The 16,311-nt window shown below is 45.9% G+C and overlaps 1 protein-coding gene across 9 annotated transcripts in view; it reads left to right on the top strand.

Annotated features, from left to right (window-relative positions):
- diaph2 (diaphanous-related formin 2) overlaps positions 1 to 16,311 on the top strand; it is a 333,658-nt gene that overhangs the window by 91,011 nt on the left and 226,336 nt on the right. For all 9 annotated transcript variants that reach the window (XM_027028176.2, XM_027028101.2, XM_027027635.2 and 6 more), the window contains 6 exons: positions 5,716 to 5,790; positions 5,879 to 5,948; positions 6,618 to 6,754; positions 8,665 to 8,773; positions 11,455 to 11,565; positions 13,540 to 13,652. In XM_027028176.2, the coding sequence (XP_026883977.2) occupies positions 5,716 to 5,790; positions 5,879 to 5,948; positions 6,618 to 6,754; positions 8,665 to 8,773; positions 11,455 to 11,565; positions 13,540 to 13,652 (615 nt within the window). The remainder of the gene's footprint in view (positions 1 to 5,715; positions 5,791 to 5,878; positions 5,949 to 6,617; positions 6,755 to 8,664; positions 8,774 to 11,454; positions 11,566 to 13,539; positions 13,653 to 16,311) is intronic.

The following is a 16,311-nucleotide window of genomic DNA, read 5'->3' as shown; positions in this document are numbered from 1 at the left end:
AGTCAAAACCTTCCAGATTTTCACGAGTTTTACATTTCCTGTGTTTAAAATGACTGTTCTCATAGATATAATTTGAAATAATTCGCTTTGCTTTATGCAAAGCTATACAAATCAATCTTTTACCCTCCTGTTTAATTTATTTTGCAGTACCTTTCTTTAATAAAAATGCAACTGAAAATGCAAGAACGGTGACCCGATTCCTTCTCCGAACAATGTTCCAGACACCTGTAAACTAGCGGCGTTGTTGAGTGTCGCCTTCAGCGCCAGGCGGTTATGGACTTTGTCATGGACAGCAAAAGCGACAGTGTTTAGCTGGTGAATAGGTCCTGGTGCCCAGCCGTGGGTTGTAATGTTGAGAGCAATTTGCCGCTGAGAGCTTAGGGCCACAAGTGGAATGAGTGGTGCTGAATAGGTCACAGGCGACTGAATGGGATGGTCTGTGGCTTAGCACTAATGCAATTCGAAAGGCGTTGCTCTCATAAAGCGCACCAAGAGGAATCCAGCGCCATTGCTCACGCTGCTCTCCGAGATGCAGCTAAGCTCTGGGAAGACTGACCCCGTGACCCCGACTCTGCATGCTAAAAGGGGAGGCAATGAACTCTGCCTGTTACTGGATGATGTTTGCACATTTGATTAGACACAGCTTGCATGGCCACAAACACCTGCTGCTCTCACTCCCCTCCCGCACATCCCTGCCTAACAGGAGCCGGTATTAACTCGCCTGTTTTATGCCAGATATAGGCCAGGACGTGAGTTTATTCCAGGGCCTCTCAGGGCACCTTGTTAGGAGTGCTTACCTATTCTCCTCTGAGCACTCGATGACACAGCACTTCAGAGCTCATCCAGATACAATAATATAGTCGACCTCGGCTGCGGGTGAGGGAAGAGATCAGGTGGAGAAGGGAAGAGAGTGAAGAGATCAGAGTGCAGTGCATGGGAGGATACCTCAATACGAGGATAAGGAGATAAATGTAACTGCATGGGAGGATACCTCAATACGAGGATAAGGAGATAAATGTAACTGCATGGGAGGATACCTCAATACGAGGATAAGGAGATAGATGTAACTGCATGGGAGGATACCTCAATACGAGGATAAGGAGATAGATGTAACTGCATGGGAGGATACCTCAATACGAGGATAAGGAGATAGATGTAACTGCATGGGAGGATACCTCAATACGAGGATAAGGAGATAAATGTAACTGCATGGGAGGATACCTCAATACGAGGATAAGGAGATAAATGTAACTAGGATAAGGAGATAAATGTAACTGCATGGGAGGATACCTCAATACGAGGATAAGGAGATAGATGTAACTGCATGGGAGGATACCTCAATACGAGGATAAGGAGATAGATGTAACTGCATGGGAGGATACCTCAATACGAGGATAAGGAGATAGATGTAACTGCATGGGAGGATACCTCAATACGAGGATAAGGAGATAGATGTAACTGCATGGGAGGATATCTCAATACGAGGATAAGGAGATAAATGTAACTGCATGGGAGGATACCTCAATACGAGGATAAGGAGATAAATGTAACTGCATGGGAGGATACCTCAATACGAGGATAAGGAGATAAATGTAACTGCATGGGAGGATACCTCAATACGAGGATAAGGAGATAGATGTAACTGCATGGGAGGATACCTCAATACGAGGATAAGGAGATAAATGTAACTGCATGGGAGGACACCTCAATACGAGGATAAGGAGATCAATGTAACTGCATGGGAGGACACCTCAATACGAGGATAAGGAGATCAATGTAACTGCATGGGAGGATACCTCAATGCGAGGGTAAGGAGATAGATGTAACTGCATGGGAGGACACCTCAATACGAGGATAAGGAGATCAGCGTGCAGTGCATGGGAGGACACCTCAATACGAGGATAAGGAGATCAGCGTGCAGTGCATGGGAGGACACCTCAACACGAGGAAAAGGAGCTAAATGTAACTGCATGGGAGGACACCTCAATACGAGGATAAGGAGATAAATGTAACTGCATGGGAGGACACCTCAATACGAGGATAAGGAGATAAATGTAACTGCATGGGAGGACACCAACACAAGGATAAGGAGATCAGCATGCAGTGCGCAGGAGGACACCAATACAAGGATAAAGAGATCAGCGTGCAGTGCACGGGAGGACACCTCAACACGAGGATAAGGAGATCAGCGTGCAGTGCATGGGCGCACACCTCAACACAGGGATAAAGAGATCAGCGTGCAGTGCACGGGAGCATACCTCAACACGGGGATAAAGAGATCAGCGTGCAGTGCACGGGAGCACACCTCAGTACAAGGATAAACACCAGGAGTTGTTCATTTTCTCCCTTGTCTAACCACTTTCTGTCCTCTAAGAGCTACAGTTTGGCAGTTTTATGGCTGTTAATGAAATCTTGTGATCCAGCATAAAGATCCAGCTTGATGCTTTTGCTTATTGCATTGACCACTTTTGCCTGTTAAGACTGATTTGCTTCATAATGATTGGCTTTGGCCCGTTGGCTAAATGATTTGATTTATCTTAATTGAGGCAACATTTTATCTCTCATGTACTGAAACATTTTCCCTCCATCTCAAGTACTGGCTCCTGGTCTTTACCGCTCAATCACTGCACATTATTCTTTTTCGAGCTCTCCACGTAAATATAATGTCATTTTAGCAAACCAGAATAATTAGTATACATAAAAATTCCTCTTAAGACAGACCATGAATATTTCATCTACCCTCTGGAATGTACATGATTGCAAAAAAGTAACACAGTTTGGTGGCGCTTAACTGCGGGATTGTCCCCATCAATATTTCATGAAGAAGTCTAAATGAAATCTGTGGAAGCACGCCAGGCAGCTTGGTGAGGTCGTTGATGAGGTTATTTGAAAGGATGCGATGCACATTTCCGCTCCATTACAAAAGCAGAGGCATAAAGTTAAAACGGGAAATCGGGGGCTAGCCTATCTCAACCGCTGTGTGCACACAGGGGCCTGGCTCAGCAGACAGACGGATGCTTGTTAACCTGATGAGTCTGCAGCATGTCGACTCGGGGCTTTAATCAAAACAAACTGATCTGTCCCCTTCTTGGGCTGTGAAGAGATAGTCACACCTCAAGAGTGATAAAAGCCTGTGACAACACACCAGGGAGCTGGCTGTGGCACCACCAGCTCCCTGCTGTCACTTTTACCTTTAAAATAAGGTTTAAAATAAGGTTTCCCCGTGTCGTTTTCCTTCTTACCTAAGAATTGAGTGGATGGAGACACATCTGCTTCCCGAGTCGCAATTATGTCACCTCCTGGTGCAACTTCACAGCGGTTTAAAGCTCGATTAAGGTCTCTGTCTCTCCTCCTCGTGTTCCGTGTCTTCGGGTGTGCTTAAGTTGCTGTGTGTATTGATTGCCTGACTGCCGTGACCACAGTGGTACAGTGGCTCAGGTGAGGCCTGCTTACCTAAGGCTGTGCCAATTATTAGCCTCATCTCTCAGCCAATAACTTTAGATCTGCAGCGGTCGCTAAAGAGAACCAGCCTGCACTCATGTGAATCATGACTGCTTACTTCGCACTCCCCACTCTCTCTTACTCTGGGCCCCCCCCCATCTCTCTCTGTGCTACCTAATACTCCTCATTTGCTCCTTCTACCTCCACACTCCCACTGTAGTTGTATAAACAACAGCCTGATTGTGCCGCCGAGACGAAATTGCCTTCGAAGATCTCATTTTTGTTATCGGGATGTAACCGTGTTTGCATGCGATGAGCTGCCAAGAAGCGATGAGAGCGAAATTTGAAACATTACACTGTAAGCGCTTTGTAAACAGGCAGTTATAAATTTTGAACATTACGCTGCTCCGTTTTATTAACAAAGAAGGCCATTATAATGTACTGTACGGCAAATGGTAATAAGTTTCAAATTGGGTTTGTTGGGCTCGTAATGAATTTTGAGCAATGTCATGGCAAGGCTTTGAGTGTTTATAATTCTGAGCTAATTTCATTGCACATCAGCAAAAAAGGCATGTTGTACCGCCCCGCAGTGCCGCAGGCTTCCACCTTCCGCCCCTAATCAAGGGTCTTCTGTGACCACACTCGCCAATACAAATGACTTTAATATGCATGCTGTTATTGTGCAGACGCATCGTCAAAAGGAAGGAATCAATCACTGACTTGTGGGCCTTTAACGCGACAAATTGTCCGATGTATTTCACTTTATTGACAGCGTGGATATGAGGAAAAGTGATGCTAATGATGTAATTGAAGTGTAATCACAGCCTGGTGGACTCCTCTCTCTCTCTCTCTCTCTCTCTCTCTCTCTCTCTCTCTCTCTCTCTCTCTCTCTCTCTCTCTCTCTCACACTCATTCCCAGCTCTACGCTGGAGCGTTTATCGGCTCCAGATACGCTGTGGTTTATAGCCAATTATCTCTTTGGATCCATTATCGATTGTAGTGTTATCTTTCGTGCTTTACTTTACCCTCCTGCCGGAGAACATGGCTAACGCATACAGCCTAAGGGCAATCCGTCTGTCACGCACAGACCTGCTTTTATGTTTGTGCGTCCTTGCACGTAATCTGTGATACAGTGTCATTTATAGCAAATTCCATAGCTAACAAACGCAGCTGCTCGTTTGATAGTCATGATAGCGATGCTCTTTCTGAGCTCTGCCCTGTATTAGAACTGGTCATTATTGTTCTAGTTTATATTTTGTTGTGGACTTGTTTTTTCTTTTTTCTTTTCTTCACAGATTGTTTTCCTGTGATTAAACTGATATTTGTTGTTTACATTTTGAAATGTGGCAAAAGTTCTTTCATAATTGGACATAAATGCTTCACATTTATTAATCAAAGGCTGCCCATGTTTTGCTTTGAGAGCTGTCAGGGAAAAAAGGCACCCTCTTCTGTGTGGATTGAAAGGCTACGGTAAAGCATCTGTTTAAGAGGGAGCGCTCTCTGAATTGGCTGCAACACACCGTGGGTCACAGCTGCATAGCAGTCTTCATAGAGATTCCTGAACTGTATATAAAGTCGAACTCTTTTGGTATATACAAAAGGAAGTGAGGTTCTTTAGGTGTTTTCATTTGAAAATGTTCAGGGACCTAAAGGGGTTTGTGTAGGCCAAATGTAAAGACTTAATTCCTGAAGGGGATTTTAAAAAACATACATTAAATATAAGCCAAGACTGTAATGCCTGAAGGAGTATGGGTTTTCTTCTGAGACGACTTCTTTCAAAGTTTCTTTCTCCTGCCTTGGCAGGGAGTTTCATTGCTATCATCAGGCTCCTCTGGCAAATGGGAAATGTCTGTTCTAACAGGTGCTGTACAAATTGAACTGAATGATACAGAGGCCCTTTTCTGTTCTGTTCACACATTATTTTAAAAAAAAAAGAAAAAAAAAAAGCTCATCAGATATTGATGAAGTGTGATTTAAAACGTTTGATCATCTTTATTTCAGTTAATGGAGTTGCAAATAGAAATAATGTGAAACGCTTGAACGGAGCAAGATGACGCACCAAAATCCATAATGCATTGCAGCAGAACCATGCCTTGAAAGAAATAATGAAATATACGGAGAGAGTTCGATGTTGTTAATCTTCCCAAGATTTGTTGTTTGACAATAATCAAGGAAATGTTTGTCTGATTTATTATATACGACAAAAGGCAAACATCAGGGCAAACAGAAATGTTTCCTGATGGTGTTCTTTGCTTGTTACTGTTTGTTTTTCAGCTGGGTGAATAACTTCGGCCACGAGGGTCTCGGCCTGCTCCTGGACGCCTTGGAGAAGCTTCTCGACAAGAAACAGTATGTGTGGCAAGTCGAGCCTCTTAAGCAATTGCCTTTGTGCTGCACAATTGTTCATTCACGTGTTCTCGTCTCACTCCCTTTTCAGACAAGAGAGCATTGACAAGAAGAACCAACACAAACTCATCCAGTGTCTCAAAGCCTTTATGAACAATAAGGTGTGTTAAGGATTTGATGGCTTCAACAAAGGCAGTGTTTATAAGCACTGGGTTCCCGCTTGTCATAAGTGTCAAACCATCTCTGTGTAGAGTTGTGGGAAGGGGTCAGTAGGCTCTGAAACATGATGCTCAACCACTTGCGAATAATTTGAAGTACCTGTTGCACATCTCTGAGAATAAATAATTCCTCCCATCTGATTTTCTGATGGCACAGAAAGCCATTAGATGCATTTAGTATGCCACTATCACAAATCCTGTATATGTGTGCTTGAGATTTTCCTGATGAATTCATCCTTTTTATGTAATACTTTTCTGTTTGCATGTAGAGAGCATCATTTACAAGTTTAAGTATTAGTATTAGTGTGGACCTTAAACGTGGGTGTCCTTGCTGAATGCATTTGCTGGTGAAATGCACTACTTTAAAGCCTAAGAGGATGATGAAGATGCAAGCATATGATTATTTGTCCCCACAGTCCTGTCCTCAATTGAATTAAATTATCTTAAACCATTTCTCCACTGGACTAATTGGCTCTTCTTTAAGAGAACAAAGGCTAAATTTGTTCTTACACCAGGGGCTCCCAGTATTTACTTAAAGCTAAAGTAATAATTCCTTGCAAAATGTTTCTAATTTAATGGTGTAATAAAATGAGATCTGTCGACAATTTTCAGTATGGCCTGCAAAAGATACTTGGCGACGAGCGAAGCCTCCTTCTTCTGGCAAGGGCCATCGATCCCAAGCAGCCGAATATGATGACGGAGATTGTGAAGATTCTGTCAGCTGTCTGTATTATTGGAGAGGAGAACATGTAAGTGCACGTGTCAACCAGCAACTCAAATCTTCTTACTGCTGCCAGTAATCCAGTGATATTTTGGAACGGTGCTACATTTGCGACTTTAAAAACAGGTAAAGCAGTCATCAGACACCCGGTGTGTATCCGAGAGGTACGAATGACCCGCGAGCCATAGTCTCTCATTTTGCTACTGTGAGTTTCCCTCGGTGAAGAAAGACTCCTGGTTTATAATCAGTTTAAATGAATATATTTGTTGACAAGCTGTCAGAGGTCCTACACAATGCACTTTGTGCTCTCATATTTCATTTGTGAGGGAGCTTTTAGATGTCTCCGAGTCTGCCGGTCGTGGTGTTTTTATTTAGCTCTCTGGGTTGTGTAATGTGTTTAAGGCCTCAGTGGTGCTGATCATGAAAACACAACCAGGCTGACAGATTCTAAAATGAATCCTGGGAGTTGCTTTTTTATGGAATTGGCCACAGTACTGGTCTAGAATAACAAGGGGGGCCGGAGCAGCACTTCAAAGAAAGTCTGCATTCAATGATGGGAAATAAAGACTTTCCGGCATATCAGCACATCCTTATACTTTTGATCAAACCCAGCGCTGTTGCGGGAGATTCCTAATCATAAATGAGGAGTTCACTCCTAAATCCGAAAAGTGCCAACACTGAGTAGAAGCAAGTGAGCACCAATCAATGCACCATCATTAGCATATAATGCTAATTAGCAGCTCTTGACTTCCATCCTTTGCCAGTGGATATTACTACCTGCGGATTGCGCAGGCGATAAACTGCTTCTGTACACAGGCTATAGTCTTTTATATGGCAAAGGTGCAGGTTAAGCTGCCCTGGCACACATGAGAAGATTTCCTTATTGATATGATGTGTCTGATCTCCGGTGTGCAGGTAGAAAATGCTGATGCCTCAGTTTTTGGTGAGCCCCCCCCCCCCCAGCACTGCTGGCTCGTGTTCAACTCTGTGACATCAAAGCCGAATGCGAGGAGTCAAGCAGGTGTAGCTTATTCTGAAGCTCCGTTTGAAGTAGCATGAAAGACACAGCGCAGCCTACACCCGACTACAACTTAATCACCCGCTTCACAAAACTGTGGATCTTACACTTAGCTGTTTGACAAAAAAAACCACTTCTCCCACAGCTTTATCTCTGACAGGTGGAAGTGAAGTGAAGTGAGCTATGGCAGGCTGCTTCCCGCACTCACCAAGCCTCCGTGATGTTTATGGAGCATAATGTAGCTCCTGCCCTCGTACATGTGCAGATAATGCCCACATCTGGCCATCGCGGCCCTGCTACTGCTATCAAATACTCTGTCAAGTGTCAAATGTATGGTTTGTCTCACTATGTAGGTCAGGTTGATCTGAACCTCACAGGCTGCACAACTCTCATTGACAAGTCTGACTCTGTATAGACAAATGGTAGAAACATTTTTGACTGAGCCCTTTAGATTGTGCTAAACTAAGTGGCTTTTGTTTAATGCTGTTAAAAGTCCTCTGTTTACATGGTGTGTGAGACTGGCTGATGACATGTTGAGCTGTGCAGAGAAGCAAGAGGCTTAGGGCCACTTTCCCAGTTTGAGCCTACACTAAAGACTGGTTCCAGGGGTAATTCACTATTGGTCTTGCAGTTTGATCCAAAGCTAGATTTAATCCATCTCCAAAAATCTGTCCCTTAGACCTTTGGGTTTTCATGCGATGTTCTCTGGATGGCCCTTTTTGAGGGAAGTGGACTGCTTTTTTATTTTGGCTAGAGTGTAAGGAAAAAAAAACAAAAAAACCTGTCCACGTCCATGCTGAATGGTCAACGCTGAGATGACGGTGACCAGGTCAGCCAAAGCTGCGAATATCCCTGGTCGTGTCCGGATAGAGCCGTGTGTTGACTTTAACGTGTTGCCCCGTCTTCTCCTGTCCTCCCAGCCTGGATAAGATCCTGGCAGCCATGACCATCGCAGCCGAGAGGAATAACAAGGAGCGATTTGCTCAGATCGTAGAGGGGCTGGAGAACCACGACGCCCAGCAGCTTCAGGTCAGTCCATTGCCCTCTGCACGAGAATCACCTCTACATGCCCACACCAGCCCCCACATGGCTCTGGCCTGCTATCTTTAACCAACTTCCTACATTTCACGTGCATTTCTACATTTCCCTTAGACAAACAACAGTGCTGCCTCGAAGTAGCAGCTAGTTGTTTTTAAAAATTTTTGGTCTTTTTTAAAATCAGAACGCGAACGCTTTTTTTTGGGGGGGGGGGGCTCACAGTACAAGGACCCGTATGTAAAAGGTGTACGATTTTTTTTTCTTCGTCTCCTTCTCCTGAAGCCAAAAAGAGCAACAGAAGTGTGTTGTCGTCAGTGCCGGTCCCGGAATGATGCCTTTCGGCTCAGCGGGCCGTATTCGACGCCGAGGCCGGGGATGAAATTGACAGTTATGTCATTCACAGACCTGCAGCACCTCAGCCTCGGCCGACGTGCGCACACGTCTCCTCTCCCTGTCCTCCCTCTCGCTCCCTGTCCGCCTGTCAGCCTCGGAAAATAAGGCCTGTAACGGCAGCAGGCTGCCGGCGAACGCAAGCCTGGCGCGAGGCTTCCGTGCAGACAGAATCAACCGCCAGCTGGATGTGCACGGAAACTAAACTCCGGAACTCGGGTGGAAGAAAAAGTGGAAGAGGAGCAGAAAACTCTGCGAGAGAGATGTTGACTTGATCTTTTTTAACCGGCTTTATTATTTTGTTTATTTCTTGCTTTTACTTCCCCTGTGTGCTCTGCCTCTCTGGTCTGGTCTCGGAGGAGGCGAAACAAAAGGGCAGCGATGCAGCTCCGCAGCTGAATTCATCGTTCTCCCCCTCGCCTCCCCGCTCCTCCACCGCTCACGGTGATCTGTGACCAAGTGCCGGGAGCACATTTGTTAAACGGACTCCCAATCTGTGGATTGCTGGTGCACGGGGAAGGATAGATAAAGAGAGGAGCGGAGTGGAGGCAGAGTGCAGGAAGGAACGGAGCCCTTTTGAAGGAGTGCCTTGTTTTTCCTCTTTGGAGAGAAAACGAAAAAACAAAAAAAACCGAGCGACTGGTAATGAAAAGAACGGCTTCTAATTGTGAAGTAAATTAAAATACCTTGCTGACGCGGAAGGTTCAAAGAAATTAACTACTTTAAAAGCCTGCGACGGGTTGCGAAGCCTGGCGTTTTTAATGTGATTAAAATGTGTTTTGCTGCGACTCCGGCTCGGCTTCGTTTCTCCGATGCAAGCAAGCGAACTTTCAACTGTCCCGGCAGTGCCTTTTTTAATTGCTTTGCCGGGAGCCTCCTCCGGCGCCGCACCTTCAGATGATGCACGAGTAGCTCATCAGTGCATCCTCAGCCTGTGAAAGAACAAAAATAACCTCCTCCAACCTCACTCCTGCGCCCTGCTCCTCTCCTCCTCTCCTCCTCGCCACGGAAAACAAACAGGCTGAGGTGTGTGTCTGTGCATGCGTTCGCACGCGTGCGCACACACGTGCGTCTGGGGTTGTGTGTGTGTGTGTGTGTGGCGCTCATGAAGTGGTACGCACGCTTGCCTGCAGGAAGGCTTTGAGAAGGATCCGCCCTCACTCGATGGGCCCTCAAATCCTTCAAATGAAATAATGGCTGCAGGTTGACAGCAAGAGAGGAGAAGGTGGAAAGTTTACACGAGTGCAGAGGAAAAAGTTTTTGTTTGGTTTTGTTTTGTTGCTTTTCACCTTTTTTTTTTTTTTTTTTCACCCCCTTCTTCCTTTTTTCCTGGGGAGGGAGCCCCGGCAGCGCCCAGCTCCGGTGGGCAGCGTTCCACGGAGCTCAGCTGCTGCCCCTGGGCAGGAAGCCTGACGGGGTGGAGGAGAGGGGGTTGGGGGCAGGGCTGTTTGCCAGGGTGCGCAGACGACTCCAGTACAGTCGGGTCCAGAGGCCCTGCTCTGTACGTCTGGGTAATGCACGGCCTGTCAGCCACATTGTTCTGTGGTGAGCGTGGTGATTGAGACCCGGAAACATGCAGACAAACATACGGACAACAGATATCTGCAAAACACACACACACACACGGACACGCACAGACACACCCACCCACCCACCCCTTAACCAAACCGGAGCCTCTAGACAGAGCTTTGCTCTCCCGAATGGCTTCTCTTCCCCGCAGCAGTGTGAATCCTCACTAGCAATGCTTCCCCCAGAGCACAGATTGGACCTGAATTCCATCTGTGTCGGCTTTCGCCTCTCTGGTAAGCAAGACGGGGGCAAGCCAAGCGCTAAAGCAGTCGAATTCCCTGCGGCTAGTTAATAAAATATGCTGCCCAGCACAAATGGCCCGGTGAAGATTTATAACGACCACTTCTCACATGCCGATCAGGGCGATCTTTCAGCTTCCCATCGATTTGGCCATGTGGAGCACATTCTGTCTCATGCTGCCTGGCTCCCCGGAGCCGCCTTACGGCCTGTTAAGACCTATCATTGCTACTCCCCTTCCTGCCGCCCCTATCCGATAAATCAATTGCGAATGCGCATCTGTTTGGCCAGCCCCTACCTGCACTGCATGCTCCATAAGACCCTTCGCCACTCAGCTCCTCTGCGCCTGTTCCTGCCTTTTCCCGCGTTCCTTTCTGCGCGCGTTTTCCTTCGCCGTCCCTGCGTCAGTTCGCCGCAGTGCCTGTTTGTTCTGCCTCTGCCTAACGCCCCTTTGTGTGTGTGTCACGGACATGCAGGCGGCCTGCATGCAGCTGATCAACGCCCTGGTCACCTCCCCGGATGACCTGGACTTCAGGATACATCTGCGGAATGAGCTCCTGCGCTGCGGCTTGAAGAAGATCCTGCCCGTGAGTCACGGTGACCTCGCAGCAGACATACACACACACACACACACAGCCCTTTTGCGCCCAACACCACATATTTAAAAACACGGTTGATAAAGCGATAAAGGAATAAAGCGGCAAATGGCCTCGGATGCTTCCCGAAAGCCGTGTGCGGCCGGCCCCGCGGTGCCCACTCCCATTTCCCTTTTTAGACGCTGTGTCAGATGACATACGCCATCGTTCGCAGCCCTGTGTCACAAAGAGCAGCCCACTCGCATCAGTATCAGTCAGGGTAGGGAGCTGCACTCCATCTGTCAGCACTACAGCCAGGCTCCCACATCACTCACTATCTCATTTGGGTGGGCATTTCCTCATTGTTAATAAGTCATTTTGACTTCTCCCCTTATTATTGCCGCTATTATTATAATTATCTCAATCGCAGCCCCCGCATATGATTGAGTTTATTGTAATTTATGAATAATGTATTTGAAAGTTTAATAGGACAATTAAATATGACATTGTTCTCTAATTGTGAATAATGAGTTTCCAGGTTCCTGGTGTCCTCAAAATAGCAACAGAGAAGAAAAAGAAAAACGAGACACATTAAATTGTCTCTGTGGTAGAGAGCAAAGCCTGATCAAAAAAAAAACCCCAAAAAACCCACACACACACATTTTTGGACATTCACTATGTGTTGTAGGGAGTGGAGGTGTATTTAGCCGTTTGTGGGGACCAGTCCCCCGAAGACAGGATGTATACTCTACAGAAGGGTTTTGATTTCCTTTGGGTTGAGGTCAGGGATTATGTTTAGTTGTTGGATTAGCATTTAGCTACTGTAATACACAAATTCATGGAAATAATCTTTGCAAAGATAGAAATATGAGACTGTGCGCATGTTTTTGTGTGTGAGTGTGTGCGTGCGTGCATGCGTGGATGTGCATGCGTGTGTGTGTGCGTGTGTGTGCATGCGTGTGCGTGCATGCGTGTGCGTGTTTGTGTGTGTGTTTGAGTGTGTGTGTGTGTGTGTGCGTGTGTGTGCGTGCGTGCGTGTGTGCGCGAGTGTGTGTGTGCGTTCGTGTGCGTGCGTGCGTGGGTGCGTGCACGTGTGTGGGTGCATGCGTGTGTGTGTGTGTGGGTGTGTGTGTGTGTGAGTGTGTGCGTGCGTGCATGCGTGGATGTGCATGCGTGTGTGTGTGCGTGTGTGTGCATGCGTGTGCGTGCATGCGTGTGCGTGTTTGTGTGTGTGTGTGAGTGTGTGTGTGTGTGTGTGTGTGTGTGTGTGTGCGTGCGTGCGTGTGTGTGTGTTTGTGTGTGCGCAAGTGTGTGTGTGCGTTCGTGTGCGTGCGTGCGTGGGTGCGTGCACGTGTGTGGGTGCATGCGTGTGTGTGTGTGTGGGTGTGGGTGTGTGTGTGTGTGCCTGAGTGTCTGAGTTAGCCCTGCCCCACCTGCTGTGCCATTGCTTACTTTCTCCCTCTCTGATTCTCTGTTGCCTTAAGACAGATGGCATGCCTGAAGTGTAGCCATGTGATTGATAGCTGCAGAAATTGGGTTACATTTGGCTTTTCACCGTATGTAAACTTCACTGGCAATGATTCATACTGCAGGTGTAAAGTGCACCAAGCACCATATTTGCCCATCTCTCTTGCTCTCTCTCTGTCTCTCTCCTGCTCCCTCTCTAGCTCTGTCTCTGTCTCTCTATTCCCCACCCCCATCAGGTAGAGGTCTGGAAAGCTGATCAAACCTAGTCTCCAGAAAATGAGTTAAGAGAACAGAAATTGGTGTGGGATGGTTTGCTTGTCGACCAAATAATCAGTTGTGCTCTTTAAATCAAACACCTGGATCTATTTCATTTGCAGTGTATTTGAGAATTGAACAACACCAGAGACAGAGGTGTGTGAAGTGGTGTGTTTACTCTTAATCGGTCAGCTGCATTTGAAGCTCCATGCATTTGTTGTTAATAGCCATTCTCTGTTTTCTCCTCCTTCTCTGTAATGGCAGGAGCTGAAAGAGACAGAAGAGTTGGACATACAGTTGAAGGTGTTCAATGAGAACAAGGAGGAGGACTCTATTGAGCTGTCTCACCGGCTCGATGACATCCGTGCCGAGATGGAATATCCTTTTCCCAGACGCCCCCCCGCCCCACCCCAATCTCTCTGCCAGCTTACGGGTCTAAAGCCAGGACCTCCAGTTCATTTGGAGGGGATTTCAGAAGACGCTTCCGCAATACCGGCACCGGCTCTTACCAGGCCTTGCAATAACCAAACCCCACCCCAAGCAGCCGAGCCACACACCCACCTCTGCATGCACTGCCCGCCTCTCACTACTCCATCGACACACCGCAGGGTGTTCCAGCTATGGCTGTATCCTGCAGGCTTTTCCCTCTTCCATTGGAGCCTTGCTGCTGCAATGCTCCTCAGTTTCCCGCGCGGTTCATGCGCATTTGCATACTGACTTATTTCATTTGCTCCTACATGCTTTCCTGCATTTCAGTTTGACCCCGTGGTGTCAGAGGTTTTTCCAGAACGGCTGTATGCTCTCAAGAAACAAATGGTAGACTGCTTTAAATTAACAACCTTTCTGTCCTCTGTACGTATACATATAGAGGTGCATTTACAGAGCTGCAGCCCAGCAGAGCTAGAATAACAATGCACTTGAGTAGCCTCAGAAAAGAGAGATACACGAGGACATTTCACCCCATTTGATGCTTTTCTCACTCTCTCCATCCCAAACACAGTGAACCTCTTCACCTTGTTTTGCCCAACCTTTTACCCATCTTCCTCTTTCTATGCTCGTTTCATGAATATTAACTTAGGAGATTTAGGTCTGGACTAGTGACTCCAGGAAGCTGATGAATATTAATGAGTGTCTGGCCAGTGTGATAAATTGACCCTCCCCCTCTGCCAAATCTACAGCTCTCCTCAGTACTGCTAGTGCTTGTGTTTATTCATGAACATCCATTTCTCTCCTTGAGTACTAATCTGTAGTGTTTTTGGTCACACACATTTCCCATGCTCTGTTATGAACAGAGTGGAAATTACATGCTCTGGTCAGAATTCTCTGTTTCATCAGGAAGCAAAATAGCGCTCTAAAGATTTGTTGAGAGTTAGTGCATGCCAAATTGTATTCCCATCTAGTAAAGTAAACTGAGCAATTTAGAAGTCGAAGCTGCTGCAGCATTGTGCCTTCGCATTGAACGCTAAAAGAACAATGTCTGGCGTCGTGTGCATTTATTAAAAAAAAAAAAAATGACAGCAGAGCAAACACATAAGCAGTCGCGAGAATTTTAAATGCTTTAAAGAAAATGCTTCTTTGGATGGAAGCCGAGGCACTCACTCTCCTGTTTTGTTGAGGACCATAAGTATGTGTATCTGAGTCAGGTGGGCTTTGATGGCTTTGCCAGAGGCAGTGACTCATGGCCAGTGCGCAATGGGCCCTAAACATACGTTTCCTTCGAGGAATGCTGGCTTGAGCTGGTACATGGGCCTGGTGCAGTGAGTCGGGTGCACTGGCCCTTAGCCTCCTCCTCTGAGCCAGGGAACAAATCAAGCTCCTTTCAGGTCCTTTCTGATGACCCGACAGGTAGGGAATGGATCTCAGAAGTTCGACAGTCTCACGCGGCGCATCGCCCAGCTGTCCTGTAAATATGTCAACATACTGTACAAATCTGTACAGTTTGTGCACAGTTTCACTACAGAATGAAGTTATTCACGTCATGCTGTTTTTAGATACTTTTGCAAACAACATGAATATCCAGAGGAGACTAGACTAGAAAGTAAATAATGCCCGAAGCTGTTTATTTTTAAATATTTCTCTTCTTTCTTTTTGAAGTTGAAAGAGAGGATCTAGTGTGTTGTTTTTTTTAATATCCGTTAGCAGTCCCATTGGAGTCATCTGTTTAGTGACCAGAGGGGACCGGGGGAAACTGTGTGAGGGCTTTCAAATGAACGTCGTTGTGGGATCATCACAAGAAGCAACTGCCATTTGTTTTTGTTAAGCACAACGTTACCCAGCTTGTCACAGTGTGTTTTCAAAATAAATTGCCAAAAATCTATGTGAGTGAAATGACTGTAATTGAAAGAAGTAGAAGCCCCTTTGAAGAGTGTCCCAAAAAAAAAAGAAAAAGCTTAAGAGAAATGATTTCTGTCTGCTGCCACATCTATTTTAGACATCAGAAGTTGTTGGCCCCTGTCTTTGGAGAGAGATGTTGGACATGTAATCAATACTCTTTGCAAGTTTAAGTACACATCTTTTCTTTAGAAGAGAGAAGCAAGATCCTATCTGAGGACTTGATCTTACAAAAAAGCCAAGAATAATGAAATGACTGATCCATTTACAGCTGTAAATAATCAGGCTTGAAGAAGTTTGATTCAGATCCAGACCCTTGGCATAGCTTGATGTTTTTTCTCCACCTTTTTAAGTGTCTTGTTGACTTATGTTAGAAAATGAGATCCCAAAAGACACACAAAACCAAGCTAGAACGCATTTTATCTTTGCAGATAAATTTTTTTCTTTTTTCTTTTTCACTGATTGATAATATCAGCAAGTCATGGGAAGACAGCCACGCACTCAGATCAGAGGAATAAACCTATGGATTGTCTGGGCAAATGACAGTCTATTTTTTATATATATATATATATATATATATATATATATATATATATGGTTGAATTTAGTATGGTAACCAGAATTCAATTTTAATGTGGTGCTTTCCTCTTTCTCTAGCCTGGCTGTGCAGTCTTGCCATGCTGCTGCTTAGCTTGTACCGGTCCC

The sequence above is a fragment of the Electrophorus electricus genome, chromosome 12 (assembly GCF_013358815.1).
Source record: "Electrophorus electricus isolate fEleEle1 chromosome 12, fEleEle1.pri, whole genome shotgun sequence".
Classification (NCBI taxonomy): domain Eukaryota; kingdom Metazoa; phylum Chordata; class Actinopteri; order Gymnotiformes; family Gymnotidae; genus Electrophorus; species Electrophorus electricus.
The sequence above is the reverse complement of the archived record's forward strand: the minus strand, read 5'-3'. Positions and strand labels throughout refer to the sequence as shown.